The 19628-nt window shown below is 40.8% G+C and overlaps 1 protein-coding gene across 11 annotated transcripts in view; it reads right to left on the reverse strand.

The window, feature by feature from the left end:
• MED12L (mediator complex subunit 12L) overlaps positions 1-19628 on the reverse strand; it is a 320889-nt gene that overhangs the window by 30411 nt on the left and 270850 nt on the right. For 9 of the 11 annotated variants that reach the window (XM_087430389.1, XM_087430382.1, XM_087430388.1 and 6 more), the window contains 9 exons: positions 19159-19320; positions 17142-17253; positions 14912-15001; positions 13768-13877; positions 13439-13574; positions 12484-12645; positions 10261-10623; positions 8253-8409; positions 5846-6066 (listed from right to left, as the gene is read on the reverse strand). In XM_087430389.1, coding sequence (XP_087286515.1) covers positions 5846-6066; positions 8253-8409; positions 10261-10623; positions 12484-12645; positions 13439-13574; positions 13768-13877; positions 14912-15001; positions 17142-17253; positions 19159-19320 — 1513 coding nt within the window. The remainder of the gene's footprint in view (positions 1-5845; positions 6067-8252; positions 8410-10260; positions 10624-12483; positions 12646-13438; positions 13575-13767; positions 13878-14911; positions 15002-17141; positions 17254-19158; positions 19321-19628) is intronic. The other 2 variants (XM_087430381.1, XM_087430383.1) reach the window with 2 other exon arrangements.

Raw genomic sequence — 19628 nt, forward strand, 5'->3', positions numbered from 1 at the left:
ATGACAGCAGGGGTGTTACCATTATGTTGTCAAAGTCTTCCAGAAGGGAGACAGCAGAGTTACAGAAGTCCTACAGAAAGGGGACAGCAAGAAAACGGCAGACAACACAGATAAGATTTTTCAGCCTAACGTGTGTAGCCAAAATACATATGAAATAGTTCATTTTAAAACAACGTTTCAGGGACTCAAGACTTAAAAATCCAGGTACTAATGAGATTTTATTAATTTTTATGCCAAATGATGTCACCATAGGCTGGTACAGTGATAAATAATATGGTAATATTCATTTAACAGAATAGCACAACCTCGAGGTTAGGTGGTGACATCAAAGAAGTAGGGGGCTATCAGACACACATACTCCTGCAGCTAAGGGATGGCAGCACCCCAGTGTCAGCAACAGGGCACCAGAGTCCTTCTTGCCCAGAGCCCGTGGGAGAGCTCAGGACATCTGGGTCACATTAAACGAACAACACATTAAGTGAACAAGTCAGTAAGTCATATATTGTTGGAGGATGTAGTTAGATAGCTCCATCCCCAGTAAATGCAAATGAAAACAGAGCATCAGGTTAACCACACATTCAATCAACCAAAACAGACAACACATACTGATGCAGCAACCAGTGTTTACCCACTAACAGGAAATCTGATTTTAAAAAAGGGAACTAAATGCCTAGGAAAAATTCCTATTTCTCAGGCAAATGATTCACTTGCTTAATCATTTTTATAAGTGGATTCTAAGCAACATTTTATCTGAGATATTAAAAATTTTTGCTCATTGAGTTTTAGAGACAGAGATGAGGCAAAAGATTCTCAACCCTAATAGAAAAAGTATTGTACTATATTAAGGACTAGAAATTATGGGAGGAATTTCCCAAGCAAATAATATCTATTCTCTCCATTTTGGGTGTAGGTACATAATTCACTGCATCTGTACATTTGCATTTAGATTAAACAACCACCTTTGTATACTGGTCCCATCTCACTCCTCTACCTCAATCTTCTCCCCCTCTCATAAAAATCAAGCTGTGTGTACTATCTTCTAGATGATTATAGTTGCCTAATCATAATTTTAGCAAAGGAAATGAGCACTTTCTTCATCATTCAAACAAACAGAAAAATATCAGATATTAATAAGCACAGTACCCACTTCCCCGGACATGTTTCCATCCAAGGAACAAAATGATTGGGTTCAGGACATATTTACTAGTTCAGTGGTTTCTGTCCTCCTAAGTTATTTTTGTCACTGAGATGTATATAAAGTATACTTTCTGGGGAAATGCATTAAAGATAATTGTCAAAACTCAAGAGTTGTTTCAACAAGACTATTTTGCCTACCTTTAGCAAATAAGAATCAAATTATTTTGAAATATGCACAAATTATACAATCAGGAAAATTACAGAAGGGAAAATTTAAATAGCTAGTAAAGTTATAAAAGACGTCTTAACTCACAGGTAATCAGAAATGTAAATTAAAATGTCATAATACAATATACCATTTAACCTGCTCTGAATGAGAAAATTAAGGTCTGAAGATATTATAAGTTGGGTGAGGATGTGGAGAAAGGAAAACACTCATTTACCACCACTTTGGAAATCAAATCAGCATTTCCACTTCCAAGTGCATACCCTAAAACTCTCCACGTGTGCAGAAGAAATGAACAAAAATGTTTCCTGTAACATCGTTAACAATAAGAAAAAATTCGAAAGAACTTAAATGACCACCAACAGGAGAATGGATAAATGTTAATATTCAAAATGGAATAGCATCCAACCAGGACAAACAAATGAATAAAACTATGTGTAACAAAGTGGATATAATTCAAAATTAGTCAAAATGAAAAAGTTGCAAAACAATAATACATGTGTGAGACTATTATATAAAGATTCAAATCTGAAAGTAATACTATATGACATTCATGTCAAAGGATGCAAAAATATGCAGTAAAAGTATAAAAACATTCATAAGAAAAACACTCAATTCATGATAATGATGACCTCTTTATAGGAAAGAAGGGAAATGAGGAGACAAGGAGCCTCATCCATATCTGTAATCTTTTATTTTTTCAAAAAATGATCTAAAGTGAATATGGCAGAACATTATTATTTAATAAAGCTAGGTAAGTACATTAGAGTTTGCTATATAATTTTCTACTCTCGGCTGTACATTTGAAATACACTGCTAAAGAATGCGTAGGAGAGAGAAAGCAAAAGAAGGAAACAGATATTCCTAGGTAACACCATGTCTGTAGGGTAGGAGATCAATCACCAAGCAAAAGGTTGGGTGCTCAACTCAAGTGGACTTCATCAATCCAGGAGCCATGTCTGCAGGAGGTTTCAGATTCACTTTTGCCAAGAAGCTAACAACCCTGGGAGGCTCTGACTCAGTCACTGTCCTTTCTGTAAGTCACCTAATTCCTTCATTTGGATACACAATGATGGCACCCGCTCCATGGTTGATAACCAAAGGTTCCCAAAGGTAACCACCAGCTATAACCAGGCACATCACTTCTGTCCTCTGTCAGAAATCTTCCTCTTTAATGTCATGAAAATCCCTATGATTCATTCTTTGTAGCCTACAACCAATTGTTTTCTTCCAAATGTGTCTCAACCAGTTTAAGCTAAACACATCTTCTGTCTATCTCTGGACTCTTAAAACAAATTGTCTGGCATTGATTATTACAAAGAACACAAAGTGATTTTGTGAATTGAAAGGGAGAAATCAGGATAAAGTGATACCATAAATCAAGGCATAAAATTAAGTCCTTTTCCTGCATCAAAACTTAAAGACTCCCTCCAAAAGCCCCTTCCATAGAAAACTGATTTGTTGGGGGTGGAGAAGGAAGGTCCTTCTGTCAGAACAAAAATACTGAACATAAGAAAAGGGTGACTGGGAAACAGTTTAAGCAGCATTTTGCATTATTATAACCAATATTCTGTATTTTGTGATAGTTCCCATAGGATATGTAGAAAATAAAATATAGCGATATTTTTAACACTGAAATTGGAATCAGCCCCTCTATAGTTTGTACCACAGGAATTTAGACAGTAAAAACATACGGCTCTAAAAAACAAAAATGGCTATTAGGAAAACTAAACAACATTCTTTTTTATTGGTCTCTTCCATTGGTGGCCATTGAGCGCCAATCTTACTAGGGACAATTAGTGTAATTATACAAGCAGCATCTGATGTGCTTTTATTCTCTTTCAATCTTTAACATATGTAAGAAAATAAAGATCATTTTTATGGGACAGGGATTTCCTCTGAAATAATACAACCATAAAATGATACTAATAAAACAGTAAGTATGGCAGCTAACATGTTTTGAGCACTTACTATGAACCAGCCACTGTTCTAAGGTCTGTTACATGTATTATATCATTAATTTCAGAAGAACCCTATAAAGCAAGTGTTGCCTCAGCTCCGTTCCATAGATGAGGTTCTGAGGCACAGAAAGGTAGCAATCACTATACTGAGTCCCATCCAAACAAGGGACTTTGAGTAAGGAATGGAGAGCGATCATTATTTTCCTGGATGAAGACTGTAACTAAGGAAAACACGTTTCCTTGCCAAAACATCTTTATGCATGTCTATATGCACTAAACCTGTAAGAAAACATACTTGATTATAATAACAATCATTACATCAAATAATTTGATTAAAAATATCTAACAATATCCACACTATTTAGCACCTGGTTTCTAGACACCATACCAATGTCTTAACACAATGGTCCGTAACAGAAAAGCCGATGACTGACAGAAGCTTTTTCCCAATGCTAGGAAGCACTCAGGTCAGCCCTGGTGGTCTAGTGGTTAAGATTTGGCCCTCTCACCACTGCGGCCTGGGTTCAGGGACCCACACCACCCATCTACCGGTTGTCATACTGTGGTGGCTGCGTGTTGCTGCAATGCTCAAAGCTATGCCGCCGGTATTTCAAATATGAGCAGGGTCACCCATGGTGGACAGGTTTTAGTGGAGCTTCTAGACTAAGACAGACTAGGAAGAAGGACCTGGTCACCCACTTCCAAAAAAACTGGCTATGAAAACCCTGTGAATAGCAACAGAGCATTGTCTGATACAGCGCCAGAAGGTGAGAGGATGGTGGAGAAAGACCAGGCAGGGTTCCCTCTGCTGTCCACAGGGGCGCTAGGAGTCAGAATCCACTCGATGGCACTAACAACAACAAGGAACTATTTGGAGCAATTCAAAACAGAATTGACAGTAATAGTTTGAAAGTGGGCTATTAATAAGACAAATTACACCTAATGATAAAAAGGTAGATATGAAAAAATAAACTTATTGGAAGGTAAATTTTACTTAGGCTTAAATTACTTTGAAAGGGAGCTGAATTCATTCTAGTGGGATGGTTACGCCTAGTAAATTTTTTATTTATCTTGATAAGGATTTGAAACAATGGTATAACTATTTTTGTTCATCCCCAAGAAGAGCTAAAATTCCACTAAGGTTTTAAATGGCTCCAAACATGCTGCTTATTTAAGTAAAATCAATGCTTTTTTAAAAATTTTAATCAAATCCTCATCATTTCTGGGTGAAAAGCAACTTAGGCCCATCTTACCTGACACCCAGGGAGTTTGAGCAATGGCTAGAGGTCAGGGAGAGACAGGTAGGCAGTGACTGCCATTTGCATTCTCATGCAGTTCAACTAGTTTCCTTTCTCCCATCATTCTAGTAACACAGGTGAAAAAAGGAATCATTTCTAAGAATGCATAACTAATTCCCCAGCACATCCCCCAAAATCACTAAGGGGACTAATAAATGCAGAAGTACCATAAGTTATCGCTGGAGATATGTCTAGAAAGTGATCCAAAATACAAAGAATATTTCTAAAAGCATTAGAATTTCTTCTCCTTTGAAAGTTTTGTGGTTTTTCCTAGAGCAGGATGCACTTGGAGATTGGCTCCTTCCTTTGAGGATCACAAAAGAACCTAACTCATAGGGCTGTTCTGGGATCTAGGATAACTACCACATTTAAAGTGCTGGGAAGTGGTTTGGCAAATAGTAAGTGCTCCATTAGTGCTAGCTGCTATTATCATCATCGTCACCATCAAAATAGTGCCATTTTTTCAGAAAAAGTGGAAAGTACAAAAAGTATATAGAAACTAGAAAAAGAAGTCATAGTCTCACCTCCCTCTTTTTATTTTAACGTATTTGTATAGATTCGTGGGTTTCACTTATCTATACTAAGTTGTGTGTGCTTCCACGACTGTTTTGTTAAACAATCACTGTCATCTAAAAGTTAAAGAAAATTGGGTTATAGGGTCTAAAGATATATAAATCAAGAATTAAATTGAAGGTATCCATATACTGACTGTTATTTGTGATGTAACTACTGTCTGCTACAGACTTTATTAAGTATACACTAAAAGTAGTCCGCGCAGGGCGCTGCAGGACAAAACCTAAGAAATACTAGGGCTTCCAAGACACAACCTCAGAGAAATGAATCTAGTAATAATACATGAAAGTAGAGCTGACAGGAGTACAGAATATGGTGGTAATTATAACAGGGACGAGCGCTCAGAGAAGGTCACTTCAAGGATAAAGGCCTGCTCCTTCTAAGTGACTAGAAAGTCATTAGCTCTTCTTTTTGTTTTAAGGCATATTTTTAATGAGCATAAGACATTTCGAGCAGTTGTTTGATCAATGACAACACTAAAGTACAACAGAGGGAAGGTATTTATCAACCTGTATGAGAGAGAGTCCCACACTCACCCAAGAATACAGGGAAACACACACAGGAAGCGTATGCCACCACCCCCTCAACACTCATCCGCTGCTAGAGGAAGTAATGAAGGCAGAGGACTCCATGGCTGGATCCAGACAAACCTGTTGGAAGGGTCGAGTCTGGGCTTGCCTGAGGAGCCGCTGCTGCTGCTGCTGCTGCTGCTGCTGCAGAAGCTTCATCTGTATCAACTGCTGCTGCGAAGTGAGGGCGTGGAGGGCAGGCGGCTGCATCACAGCGCCCGAGCGCCGCTGCAGCATGTTCGACAGGGCCTGCTTGGTGTTGGTCGGGACAAAGGAGCCTGCAGGGTCCAATCGGGAGCCACCTACAAAAGCAACCAGAGGAAGGGCTTTCTACTCATGTTAATGCATCAGGTCTTCCTTATTTTACCAAACCGCAGAAACCTCCATGTCTAAGCCTCACTTTGTGAAGCAAAATGGAAAATAAAGCACTGCCCCACCATGTGCAAATATGAAAGATCGGTTAAGACGGATAATTCCCAAAGGATGGGGAGGGCGATGCAGGAGTGAATTATAATATTTGAATGACTTTCGCGGAGGGCCCATCTCAGTTGACAAAGTAAAACGCCTGAAACCCAAAGTCGCTGGCATAATTTTGGAATCACGTGGACTTTAACTTATGCAAGGCTCTCAGGAACATAATACTTGTGTAAAATGTGTTGCCATCATGGTGTGTTGCTCCAAGTGTCCTAAGCCAGGCACAGAAACTCTTTTGTAATTTTAAAGAAATTTGGAGATTATGATATTTAAGCTTCTTTACCGTGGCAAAATGAAAACACCCATTTTGTAGTAGAGAGGCATGAAAATACTTTAAAAACTTGACATGCTTGGAAACTTCAAATACCATGATTCTAAAGACAAAATACATCTTATTGGAAAGCTAGAAATTAAATAAGCAAGAAATATTGATCATAGTGACTTAAGAAACCAAAGGAAATCCTTAACATATTTGCATATATAATTTGTCAAATGCCTGTAAGAGTTAGGGAAAAAAAATTTTCAACATTTGCTGGGTTCAAAGTAGATGCCGACCCTTCATTCTCCAGATAGTCTATACAGTCATGCGTCGCTTAACGACAGGGACACGTTCTCAGAAATGCGCCGTTAGGCGATTTTGTCATTGTGCAAACATCATAGAGTGTGCTTACACAAACCTAGACGGTATACCACTGCTGTATATGTGGTCCGTCGTTGACCAAAATGTCGTTATGCGGCGCATGACCGTAGAAGCATTTCCATTTTACAGATGATCAAGCTGAGGCACAGAGAAATTAAGGCTTGGCTGAGGTTACAGAGCAAGAGAGTGGTCAAGCCAGACTTGACCCAGAACTGCAACTCCCAGACCAGCTTCTTAACTGCTAATTTAGAGGACAAAATACGGACTCCCCCCTGCTGTAAGCCACGAATCAACTACTTTCTTCCCTAGGCCTCAAAATGTCATAGTTAACTTACAATAAAAAATCACAAAATAACACAGAATACAAGACGTAAAAATATCCTGTTAGAATGGCACATCCTAACAAAATGCAGACTGAGATCTCAAAATAATCTATTTTGCTAAAATATGCAAACTTTCATTTGGAAAGAAAATTAAATTATTTTCTAATTCAGAGATTATTTATTTAGAAAATCTTCATTCCACGTACAAAATCTACTTGAGCCTGAATCAAAGCAACACTAAAATCAGGAACATTTACTATGGATGTGGTAGTTTTCCTTGTTGATATCTAAATCTACTTGCTGAACCAAATTTCTGAGACCCTTCATGGTATAAACAATTTAAAATTCATAACAAAAAAATAATAAAAAAACACTGTGCAATATTGTGTACGCTCTTAAAATGCTGACAAAAATTATAACTGATAAAAATGTACACAAATTTCACAGCATAAAACTTTGATCAACTTTTTATCTTATAGCTTAGATTTTTATCAGTGGCTAATTGCCTTCTAACACTGGATGAAAATTCCAAAATCAGCACATAAAACTCATAACTGAGGGGCTGGCCCCGTGGCTTAGTGGTTAAGTGCTCGCGCTCCGCTACTGGCGGCCCAGGTTCGGATCCCAGGTGCCCACCAACACACCGTTTGTCCGGCCATGCTGAGGCCGCGTCCCGCATACAGCAACTATAAGGATGTGCAACTATGGCATACAACTATCTACTGGGGCTCTGGGGAGAAAGGGGGAAAAAAGGGAGGAAGATTGGCAATAGATGTTAGCTCAGGGCCAGTCTTCCTCAGCAAAAAGAGGAGGATTGGCATGGATGTTAGCTCAGGGCTGATCTTCCTCATACACACTCACACAAAAAAAACTCATAACTGAAACCTTATTTTAGAAGTAAAAACATTTTGAATGGAGAGAATTACATAAATGTCAGCTGAGCGCTCAGTTCTTGAAATTTCCAAGTCTTGTGGAGGTTCAGGTTAAAAGCAAAGAGAACCCCAACCTACTTCTCATCTCAGAGGGACCACTGTGCTCGCTCTTCACGTACCTGGAGTGAGAGACTGGTTCTGAAGGAAAAATCCGGGTTGCTGGGGCTGCCCCATGAGGTTGTAGCCCCACAAGGCGGACTGTGGATGGTGCATCATCTGGGAGGAAATGGGTGAGTAATTAGGAGGCACCCTGTACATGCTGCTCTGTGGATACTCCTTCAACATAAAGTTAAAAAAAGAAAGTTACTTAATGCCACACACCACACACATGATCAATGCAAGGTCTTCCTATCACGTGATCTGAGATAGCTCCTATCCCAGCGGACAAGGCTATTTCCATAAAATGGAAGATGGAAGACAACAGTCTCAATACATTCTCTGCAAAACACTCATTTAAGTTAAAACTTTTCCTTAACTTAAAAAAGTACTTGGCTACAGTGGGGGAGAGATGGAAAAGGATCTTTTCTGAACTCTATTTTTAAAATACTAAAAGCGCGTGTTTAGAATACCAATATCGACAACCACCCACAGCTAAAAAAAGCAAACTCAAGTTGCTAAGTCTCCTGATCATCTCATCTTAGAAGGCACTCCTGATACCTTGGGTCTGGACAGGAATTATGCCAGAAAGGCCACAAGACTTCAGAACCAGTCCCTAGCCCAGACACTATCTTAGTTCTGATTTTCCAGACAGCGCTCTACAGAAGTAGATGCCTCCCCTGTATCCTGCACCCTCCTCCCCCGCCTCCCGCCCAAGGCTTCCTCTTCCTCACGGCAGCTCTAAGTCTCTACGGATCACACCTGAATGTCTCAACTCACTCACATCCCTCCTTCTCCGGTCTAGCCCTCAAGATGGAAGGAAAAATAAAAGCTCCGTTCCCTGCAGTATATCCCACTAGGAAGACGCAGTTTCAGGAGTAGTCTAAGAGGAAGGGACGTGACGAGGACTCACTTGGGGATTGAGATGAGTTTTAAGACTTTTTCATCTGAAAGGAACAGAAACCCATCTATGTGGACTGACAGGTTAGGAGACCTCAGATTTTGGGGACTGGCAGTCTGGGCCTTATGGAGCCCCACTTCGAGACAAAGGAATATTGGAAGGAAGATCATATGAGAAGAGGGCACTGAAGTTCAAGTGGTATCCAAAAATGATGGCAGTCATTTCTAGAATATTAATCACCCAGCTACCAACTAGGAAAGATATGTTTTTGTTTTGACATAGGTGAATAATAACAATAATTAGTCATGATGCCGGAATACTAAATTGTGAATCTTTCTTCTACTGTACGAAAAAAAACACCCTTGAATTTTATAGAAAAATGTCTCAAATTCTCTCTCAAGTATTTTCCAGGTGAATTTAAATAAAAAGATATTTCAACATTAATTCTATCAGTTGTATAAAATTACTTCTAAATTACCCTCTCATAGATTTCTGTTGTATTCAAGAAAATGTTGCTATAGGTAGGGAAAACCAATAGGGAAATGAGAAGTGAAACTATTTTAAGTTATGTTTATCTTATCTTTTCTAAAGTCTGAAAATATGGTAAAGAAGTAGAATATACAAGAGAGTAAGACGGAATGGTAAAATATGAAATCTCTGAAACATCCTATTGCATATATTAGATGAGCTTTATCTAGGGAAAAGCAAATAGAGCTTTTTATGTTAATTTACTACAGGTATCAACTGCCCCAAATACAATAAATATTTTAGACATGCCGATAATGAAAATATCTAAGAGGATGAGATTTTCTAGGTCTAAAAAAATTCAAGTTTCAAATCTGAGAAATTATGAGGCACTGAAATTTTAAGTAAAGATTATTCACAATGGAAACCTGAAATTAAGCAAAGTTATGAGAAGTAGAGGAGGAAAAATCAAAGCGACAACCCTGTCGTCTGTGACAAGTCACTGTTTACGTGCCATTCTCTTAATTACAACAGAGCTTTGGTGGGATAACTGGTACAGAACGGCTTCCGCTCTCTGAGCAGTGTTCCTAGCAATATAATCTGCGCCCGAGTGAATCTCCTACCGGGTGCCTACGAGCCCAGGATCTCTCTACTCCCGTACGTACGTCAGCTCTGGAGCTGGATTTCATCTTGCGTTTCCTTCCCTTGGTTTTCTTCTCTTCGTCTGCTGTGGCTTTCCCCTGATCCGAAAGCTCAGCCGATTTCCTCTCCGGTTCCTGAGAGACAGGAGACGTGGGCTCCTCCTCTTCCTCCTCAGGAGGCAGGGGCAGCGGCTCGAGGTAGTAACTGCGGGGCTTGGGCATGGGGTGTGTGTGATACAAAAGGAGGTGATGCTGCTCCTCGTACTTCACCACCTTTCGGTCCACTCGGACAGTCCCGAACCAGGCCCAGGACAGAGGGGCTGGGTTCCTCTGACCCTCAAACAAGTCCCACGGGGACACCTTCTGCTTTGTAGAGACCTGGAGACCCTGTGGGGAAATAATGCTCTGTGACCAAACGTTCAAATAGTTTCCTGATTCAAAGCCAGGCTTGCTCAGGACATGGACTCACAGAACATTCTGGCTGGGGTGGGCCTTCGAGAACCGGAGCACACAGCCCACAGGCTAACCAGTTAGTCAGGGTTACACAGGTAGGTCTCTGGGAGCAGCAGCTAGAACTCACATCTTCAAGTTCAGATCTACAGTTCTCTACACCCACTCTGGTCAGGCTGTAACACCAGATAGCCCAGTATATTTTATTGTAAGATGGCACTTTTTCATTCAGTTTTTTTTAGCCAAAAAAATTTCTAAAAAGCACTGCAAAGTTGAGCTTACTGTACTAAATTATAATCAATTATAAAACCTTTGGAATCTATTGCTTTTAAGATAAAACAAAACTTAAGAGTCAAGTTACATTCAGCCTCCAATTGGGCTCAAATTAACTTTAACTCAAACATGTATGGACTTGATTCAATATGGCGCCTTTCATGTACTTAATAAGCCAGTCTCTGAATAGCTAAGTAATATTACAGAATTAACTTGTACCAACAGGTACAAATAAAGTCCTTCAATTCAAGTTTATCTCTGTCGATTCTAGAAGAAGAAATGTTATTCTGTTTCTGAAAATAAAAGCTTTTTATTTTTAACATTAATTGGTGATGTCCCTTGGTACTTTCCATGGCATATCAATATTTTCTTCAAAACGACACCAAAAATAACTACTCAGGCATTCCATAAGACAGGAGCTCCTGTTCTTATCTACACAGACTCTTCCATAGGTGGCTTCATCCAAAGTTAAGGCTCAGTTACCACCTGTATGTTGACAGGTTCCTAATATCTGCTTTGAGATTAGACCTCTGTCCTGGGTGCCAGGATCACATATCCAAATGGCTTCTAGATGTCTCACCACTAGAGAGCCCACTGGTACCACAAATTCAACTTGCCGATGACTCTAGCTTTTTCTCTCTGCAAACCACACTGGCAGAAGTACTGAGCGTACTCCAAATTACTGCAGCATTGTGTTTCTCCTACAAGCCCCATTCTCTCATGCCTTTCCACAAACTCTTTCCTTTCCTGGACCACACTTTTTCCTACCTCCTAGCCACCTCTCAATCCTTCAAAAGGATCAGTTGTCAGTTTTATGGGGACCCTTCTCTGACCTCTGACCACCTACCTCTCATTGGAAGGTGATGGCTCCTTCTCAGAATCCCCAACACTCTGTACCATGACACAGAACTCACTGTGTGGTAACTGTCTATCTTCTTCCACTTAGGGTAGGAGCCCTGTCTTTCACCGCTTTGATTTCAGAAATCTGCGGTGAAAGACAGGGCTCAATGTTCACTGAAAGACTGACTGAGCGCTCTTCTCATATTTTAGAGAACCTTGATTAATATCTGTACGTAAATCAAGTGTTCATTAAATATTTAATTGATAAGAAAATAAAGTACCATCACTTATAAAATATTTTTTATTCAAAATAGTTTACCACATGAAGACTTTTATCAATAAAAATTTTCTTATCTAAACATACGGTTTCCAATTCTGAAGTAAAATCAGACCTAGTCTTTCCTTTTTTTTTATACACTAAGCTTTTACTTAGTTTTCCCTTGGTGGGCTTCAGAAATTCACTACCATAAGGTACAGTTTTAAATGAAGATCTTCAAAGATTTGACCTATTTATATGACAATGCCAATGACCATTGCATTTAAATGACAAGAATATGCTTTAAAAAAAATCAAGAAACTGTAAAATTAAGATGTTTTATGTGCCCTATAGGAAGACAAGAAAATGTATTTTGTTTTTGTAAGTTCATGTATCTATATATGGGAGAAACAAACATTTACTCTTGCCTGTTTTTTATCTATGGAGTCGAACCCAGCGATCTTGTTTCCCTTCGTGTCGATCAAGGAGCCCATGGGCTCACAGGTGATGACGTCACACGTCTGTTTGGGCAAAGGCAGCAGCTGGCGGACTTTGTCGATACTTTCTGATCGCTTGTCTCCCAGCTCTTTCTAAAGAAAAAAGAGAGAAGTGAGACTGGAATTACAATGAAGGCAAAAGTTAACAAGAAGGAAGTTCCCCCACAAGACATTTCCCTTTTTACAGCTGGAATGTTCTTCAACCTTGAACATGGTCTCTGGTGCAGCTCTCAATTACCGCGGCGAATGTTTCATTTCTTCTATTTCAGTAGGAAACAGAGCACATATAAAGGCACCCTTGTGACACAACAGACATCACAGTGCTGAAATGACAAAAATCCAGGGCGGCATCTGCACCCAGAAGGCAGAAGCTGCAGCACAGAACACGTTCTGGAACCCAGGCTCAGACCGCAAGGTAACCATTGATTATTTTATTGGTGAGGTCTTCAGATATACACTGATTTTCTTTTCTGTGCCATTTGTTTACAGTGCATTTCAGAGGCTGTGTTAGCGGCTAGTCACATAAGTCGAGTTTAGAAATATGAGTGCAAATGGTTATTTTCCAATTGCATGTGCCAGTCCAAGCACAGATTCATCCTAAATGTGGTGGTGGCATTGGGTTATATATTTGATAATGGATTTCTCAAGTTCCTTGAAAAATTGAACATGTTTTGTGAATATAAATTTTTTAAAAGAAAAATCTCTAAGCTGTATGTTTATAACTTTTGGGTAGTGGTAAACTGAGGTAAAGCAAAAAGCAAAATAATCACATTAACTTGAATGCAATAAATAACATTTAATGTAATGAGTAGTAAATTAAAATAAAATGTACTAAGTAACAGACTCAAACACCATACACCGTAAGATAAGCAGGTCACAGACTTACCTTCAGTTTCTTTACTAGATTCATGTATGCACGTTTGTTCTCTTCAGACCCCCCGGGGGATGCGTTCGATAAGTCAGAGGCTAAGGTTCCATTGATTAAAACACCCAGCATGTCGAGAACTGTTGTGAACAATTCACTGTCAGGGAAAAGAAAATAATTATTTTCTCCTTAAAGCAAAACCAAGATATTCATAACTGAGCATTTTTATTTAAGGCACAGAATTTTTAATGGTATGTAAGAAAATAAGATGTGGCAGTTTGTAGTCAGTAGATCGAAGCTTCTAGCACACGCACGTGCAGCAAAATACAAGTGAACTGATAAGGACGTACTTGTTAGTGTGCATGTCCACGGTTCCGGAAGTAATGATCTGAAGGAGGAGGAGGGCCCACTCTGTTGTCCACTGTGTGCTCCTCTGCACCGTGTCAAACATTCCTCCCACCTAGCACATATATGACACAATCAAAAACCTGCATTGTGTCACAGAGAAAACCACCCCCATCACCTTATGTAGCCAAATTTTGATTAGCATATAAAAAAAGATGCTCTAGTTTATGGATTATCTTGTCTTCTCTCTCACCTAGCTAGATACCTGTCACTCTTTTTGGTTCCTGCAGCACAGGAACTGGTCATTCAAAAAAAAAGGAGAGTCCCCAGGTGTGGGCACATCATCAATATGAGTTATATTCTAGTATAAGTAGCTTTCTTTTGTTCCTAAACTTCCATGATATCCAGTTCTATAACATAATTTTAGTCCAATGAAATCTGAATAGGTCAAAACCACATACTCCAATTATCTACAACTTTGTGTTGTATTGAATCTATCGAATCTAAGCCTGCTGTCATAGTAACACCTGGAAACATCCAGTAACAGAGAAGGAAGGAGGAGCAGGAGGCCTGGCCTCAGGTCTAGGTGATCACGGGTGAGAACTAAGTTAAAATCAGCAGCCAAAGATCAGGCGGCCGTCCTCCAGAGGAGCCTCCATCGGGCTTGTCCGTGGAAAAGGAAAAGTCAAAGGAACACGCGATGTGTGAGGAATTTTAAATTTCTGTGCAACCTCCAGGTGGGATTTGTTTTTATGATCAGTGTGATGGCAAGCTTGATAAAACATGCTTTAAGTCAAAATTTTAATACGGTTTTTAAATAAGTGTGGTGAAAGCTAACACATCTCAAAACAGTAGCGCTCTAGGACCTCCTCTCAGCACAAACCGAAGAGCAGGAGAGATGCCCCAGGGAAGGGAGAGCAGAAGGGAAATCGATGCCTAAAATACCTACTGCCGACCTTAAGGCAAACCACGCAGGAAGGGCAGCAGCCAGGAAGAGAGAACGCTCCAGAGTCAGGGAGGTCGTGAGAGAGCAAACAGCAGGAGGCCTCACCTTGTGAGGAAGGCTGGGACCACAGTGGAGGGGCAGGTGGGAGCTGCTGCCACAGGGAGGGGAGCGGAGCAGAGGAAACCGCCGGGAGCCTCTCTTACCAGGTTGAGGCGGAGCTGCAATGCCTCGTGCATCATCTGCCGCGCCTTTGTGTCGTCTTGGTACCGCTCCTCTCTCCAGTTACTTAAAATCTAGATCGGAAAACAAATGGAAAAAACTAAAACTTGTTTTCCCTGTTAAAACTGACTTTCTCTCATGTTTAAATTGAGCTTTTCACTGACAGTCAAAAACAACTTCTTGGTTTAACAAATTAACAGAGCTAAAATAAAATTTTGGCTTTCCTCCTCTTCCTCCGTGCAGACAGAAATCTGGCTATTTCTTTGTTCATTGCCTTTCTAGGTGGGAGAAAAAAAATCTTATTTAATTACATATCCTGTTACTAAGTCTTAGAAAATGCTTTAGAGGGCCATCAAGTTAAACATTAACAAAAATAAAGATTATTTGTTAAATACATTATTTCACTGGTCTTAGAAACATAAGTATTGGACAGATAGAATTGCACTTTATATCAGTCCTGTGTTACCTTTCTAGGGACATGCTGCGAGCCCTAGCAAATGTAAGATTTTGATGTTTACTGAAGGGGGGTTTGCTATCTTACAGACCTGTCTCCCTTGAGAAAGATAATGTATACTATTTTGAAAAATGTGACACCTTGGACATCAGTGAAGTGGCAGTTAAGTGAGTGCTTCCTTACTGATTCAGACACGTGTTGGGGAAGGGAAAGTTTGCTCAGGAAAAGCAAACCACACGTGGGCAACACCCCACAATCAGATGACATGAGCAAAAAGAAAAAAACACAGTGCCATGCTCTGAAATACGGTAGCTGAGGAGGATCATCTTAAAAGAGCTGAACTGAGTCACGTGCAGAAATAACTGGGCCCAACAGACAACCTCTAAGTACAGCACACAGTGAGGGGAGGGCTCTTCCCAAATCTCTTCAGAAGATATGGACCTCTACCATGGCTGGATGAGGGGCGCAGGCAGTTAACAGAACCCACAAGCTGTCCTGGAGTTTCCACTCTAGTAGCAGGACAAATAAAAATAAGCCCAACAAGTGGTGTGAATCAGGACACAGGGACAGAGAACGAGTACGGTCCTAATTTAGACAGTGCTCAGGGAGGGCCTCCCTAACGAGGAGAGACCTGAGCAGAGACCTGAAGAAGTGAGGGAGTGCCCAGGTTACTATGCGGGAGGAGAGTCTTCCCGTTGGAGGGGAGAAAAGACAAAAAGGTGCTGCAACGGGAATTTGCTTGGTGAGTTCAAGGAACAGCGTCACGGCCGCTGTGGAAAGAGTGGAGTGAGCAGGCCGTGACCAGGAGGAAGCAAGGCAGAAGTGGGAGCCAGTGCCCAACCACGCAGGGCCTCACCAGCCTAGACTCGGGATTTTTACTGTAGGTACAGTAAGAAACACTGCAGCATTTTGGCACCAGAGAAATACAAGATTTACATGACATATTAAGGCTCACTCTGGCTGCTGTGTAGAGAATAGATCCCTTCTCTCCACAAAGTAGGAGATGACCACAGGATCAATAGTGATTCATCCTTGTCCTGTTCATCCAGGACAATTCAAAGGAAAGACGTGGTGTCACAAGACACAGCACCACAGGAGGGCGCCGCCAGGCTCTGCGGCATGATGGAACGCCCCACAGGACCACTCCAGCCATTTTGCTCGACCCCACACTCTCCAAATTCTAATGTGGTCACTGGGTTTCCTTGTGGCACATAGAACCAAGTGCCCCAAACAGTGACCAGGAGAACTGCAGCTGGTGGAAAGGCAAAGTCCACATTCTCTGTAAAGGAACCAAAATGTCTTCTGATTTACAGACGAGTATCTTGTGCACTCGACTGGCATCCATCTGGCTCTGGCAGTAAAATAAAATTGAGTTTCTGAACCTATGGAGCGCAACCTGAGCCCCTGCCTGATACGTGGGGGCCAGTCGAGGGCCTTACTGCCACGCCTGCTGCAGCCCAGATTGCACCAGGCCCTCTCCCACCAGGCAGGGTCAGCAGAGGGGCAGATACGGCCAAGTTACTTGCAATATGGAAAGTGTTAATTTTATAGTCTATAGACATTTATCCAAGGCATAATTAATATGATAAAATTGCTAATCTTGTGGAGAATAGATAGGAGAACAGGGCATGGATTGTGTCTCCCTGCATCTAATCAAGACGTGTCGTGCCCTTATTTGTTTAATCTCGGTACTTGAAAGGAAAACAAATTAATGCCATTAGAAAAGTACTTGCCTGGCTTAATATCCTACTATACTTTACCTGATTAACTTGATTCTGGAGAGATGTTAGGAGGCCTTCTCGTTGCTCATCTTGTCCCTTGAGGCAGGTAAGGACCAGTGAGAGGAATGGTTGTTGGCTCAAGAGAGACATACTACAAAGGAAGTTAATGACAGCAGATCTGGTTAGCAAGAACGGATTACTTCCTGTGCGGCATCAAGTTCTTGCCCTCCAGTTGCTGGCTCTTTATTTCACTGTTAGAAAGGGAGGGCAGAAGTAAACAGTGAAAGGCCATGTGAAAAGTCAAATCGCATCTCCACTAACAAGGTTAACAGCCACTGACATGCATCTAAATAATTTAATATGCTCTCCTGCCCTTGAAGGCATACCAGCATAAATCCATAGTGTCTATGAGTGTGTAGGGGTCGCAGGGAGAGGAGAATTTGTATTTTACACCAGTAAGCTGAATTTAAAGATACACATCAGAAGGAGTATCACTTTATACACAGAAGAAAATGAAAAATTTAAAAATTTCTCTCCTACGAAACTCTTACTTTAGGGGCCAGGAAACAGGCCTATTTGATTGTCATGCCTGGTTTACCCTTCAGCACATCTCTCAAGAGCACACAGTGGGGTACTGGTAGAGCTAAAATCAGCGCCCGGGGCTGAGGACTCCAAACCCAGCATGCCTGCCGACCTCCAGCGCACAGCCCCCCAGAGCACACAGCCTCAACGTGTAAAGAGGTTTCCGGACATTTGGTAAAAATTCTATCTTAAATTGGCATTTTATTAATATTTCTTCAATTATCAGAGAACTGACAAATCATACTGAGAAACTAATTGCTACATTGGAAACTGGAATACAATCTCATTCTTAAAATGAGATAGAGGACAAAATCTTTCAGCGGGCTTCATCTCACAGCAGCAGAACTGAGAGAGCCTGCCTTGGGAAGAGCCTTCTTCAAACTCTAACACCCTCTGTCCTCCCTGTGGGAAGCAAGGCAGTGTACCTACAGTCGCCCATTAGCAAATACATGTTGAGAATTAAAACTGAGTCATCTGGTTGGTTAATACTGGCAAAGATGACCAAACAACCAGGCAACAGGCAAAATATATGTAAAGCTAGGTTTCTACGAAACGGCACATCCGTGAAGAGCACAGGCTCAGAAGCCAGACCAACTGGGTTGAAACCCAAGCCTGGCAACGCCTTAGCTGTGTGTCCTTGAGAAATTTACTTAACCGTTCAGGCCTTGGTTTCTTCATCTGTAACAAGGGTATATGAAGGAGAGCAGCTACCACATATGATTGTGGAGATATTTTAAAAGTTCAGGTATATGCAAAATGAGTTTTACACAGGGGTTGGTATTTCATAAGAGCTCAGTAAATGGCTGCTGCTAAAATACTATTAATTAGGGGACAAGAAATCTATACGTTCAGAATTTTTTAAAAATGAAATTATCATTATTTCCCTTTACTCCTGTGGTGCTAAATTCATCACATTTTCTTGTTTGGGTGTGGTCTTGTTCCTTCTCAGTAACGCAGTCAGTTTTCAAAATAATTATTTGAAATCTTTTAAAAGAAAACATTAAACTTGGTGGCTTCTAAGTTTTAATATCTAGTCTAGAACAAGAGCCCTAAATGTTAAAAATATTAGTAACTATTTCAGGGTCTAATATGACAGGACTATAAATAATTCTATGTATTTTAAACATAAATACCCAAGTAATAAAAAAATGAAAAGTAATTAACAGTAGACTAGAGGGACCAAGTGGATATCCAGATCTGATTCAGCTGGTGTGAAGTAGGGCTAAGAAGTCGGTGTTTTTAACACCTCAGCAGTGATGTGGGTACACAGGCAGAATTGGGAGCCAGGGAACTAAATATTATAACCTGGAGCTTTTCAGGAACACAGCCTTGCCTAACAGAATACTTTCAATTCCACTTAAGAACAACATTCCGGTGGACTCTGGGTACAGTGACCGCGTGTATTTGCAGGGGACTAGATTTTCTCGATGGTTCTTTAAACACTCACAAAAAGAGCCACACCTTCCAGCCGTACCTTTTCTGCTTCTGTCTGTCTCTTTCCTTCTTTGAAGAAGAACCCAAGTGCTGGCCCTTCTCGAGCTCCTCCCCAGCAGCTTTCAGCACTCTGCCCTGCACAGAAGTCGGCAGCCTGGCGATGAGGGGGGCCACCAGCCACACACCCCTGCGTTCAGAGGAACTAAAATCAGAAACAGGTGTTATGCCCAAGGAGGCATCCTCTCTCCGCCCTCCCAGTCATCACAGAGACTCCAATGCAGAACTCATACACACGAGACTTACCGATTATTCCAAAAGTTCCCTTTGTCCCTATACTAGCTTTCTTCTTGCCAAATACCAGACACTCCACTCACGCTTACAGAAAGCAATAAAAGGTGCGGTTCTAGAAGAACACTATAACTAAACTTTTTTAAAATATACAAAAGTGTTTTTCCATGACTCTGGCTCTCTGGTTAGTAGCAGTCCTTTTGCCCAACAAGCAATATGCTT

This window comes from Ceratotherium simum, chromosome 5 (assembly GCF_057802395.1).
Source record: "Ceratotherium simum simum isolate JZ-2026a chromosome 5, ASM5780239v1, whole genome shotgun sequence".
Lineage (NCBI taxonomy): Eukaryota > Metazoa > Chordata > Mammalia > Perissodactyla > Rhinocerotidae > Ceratotherium > Ceratotherium simum.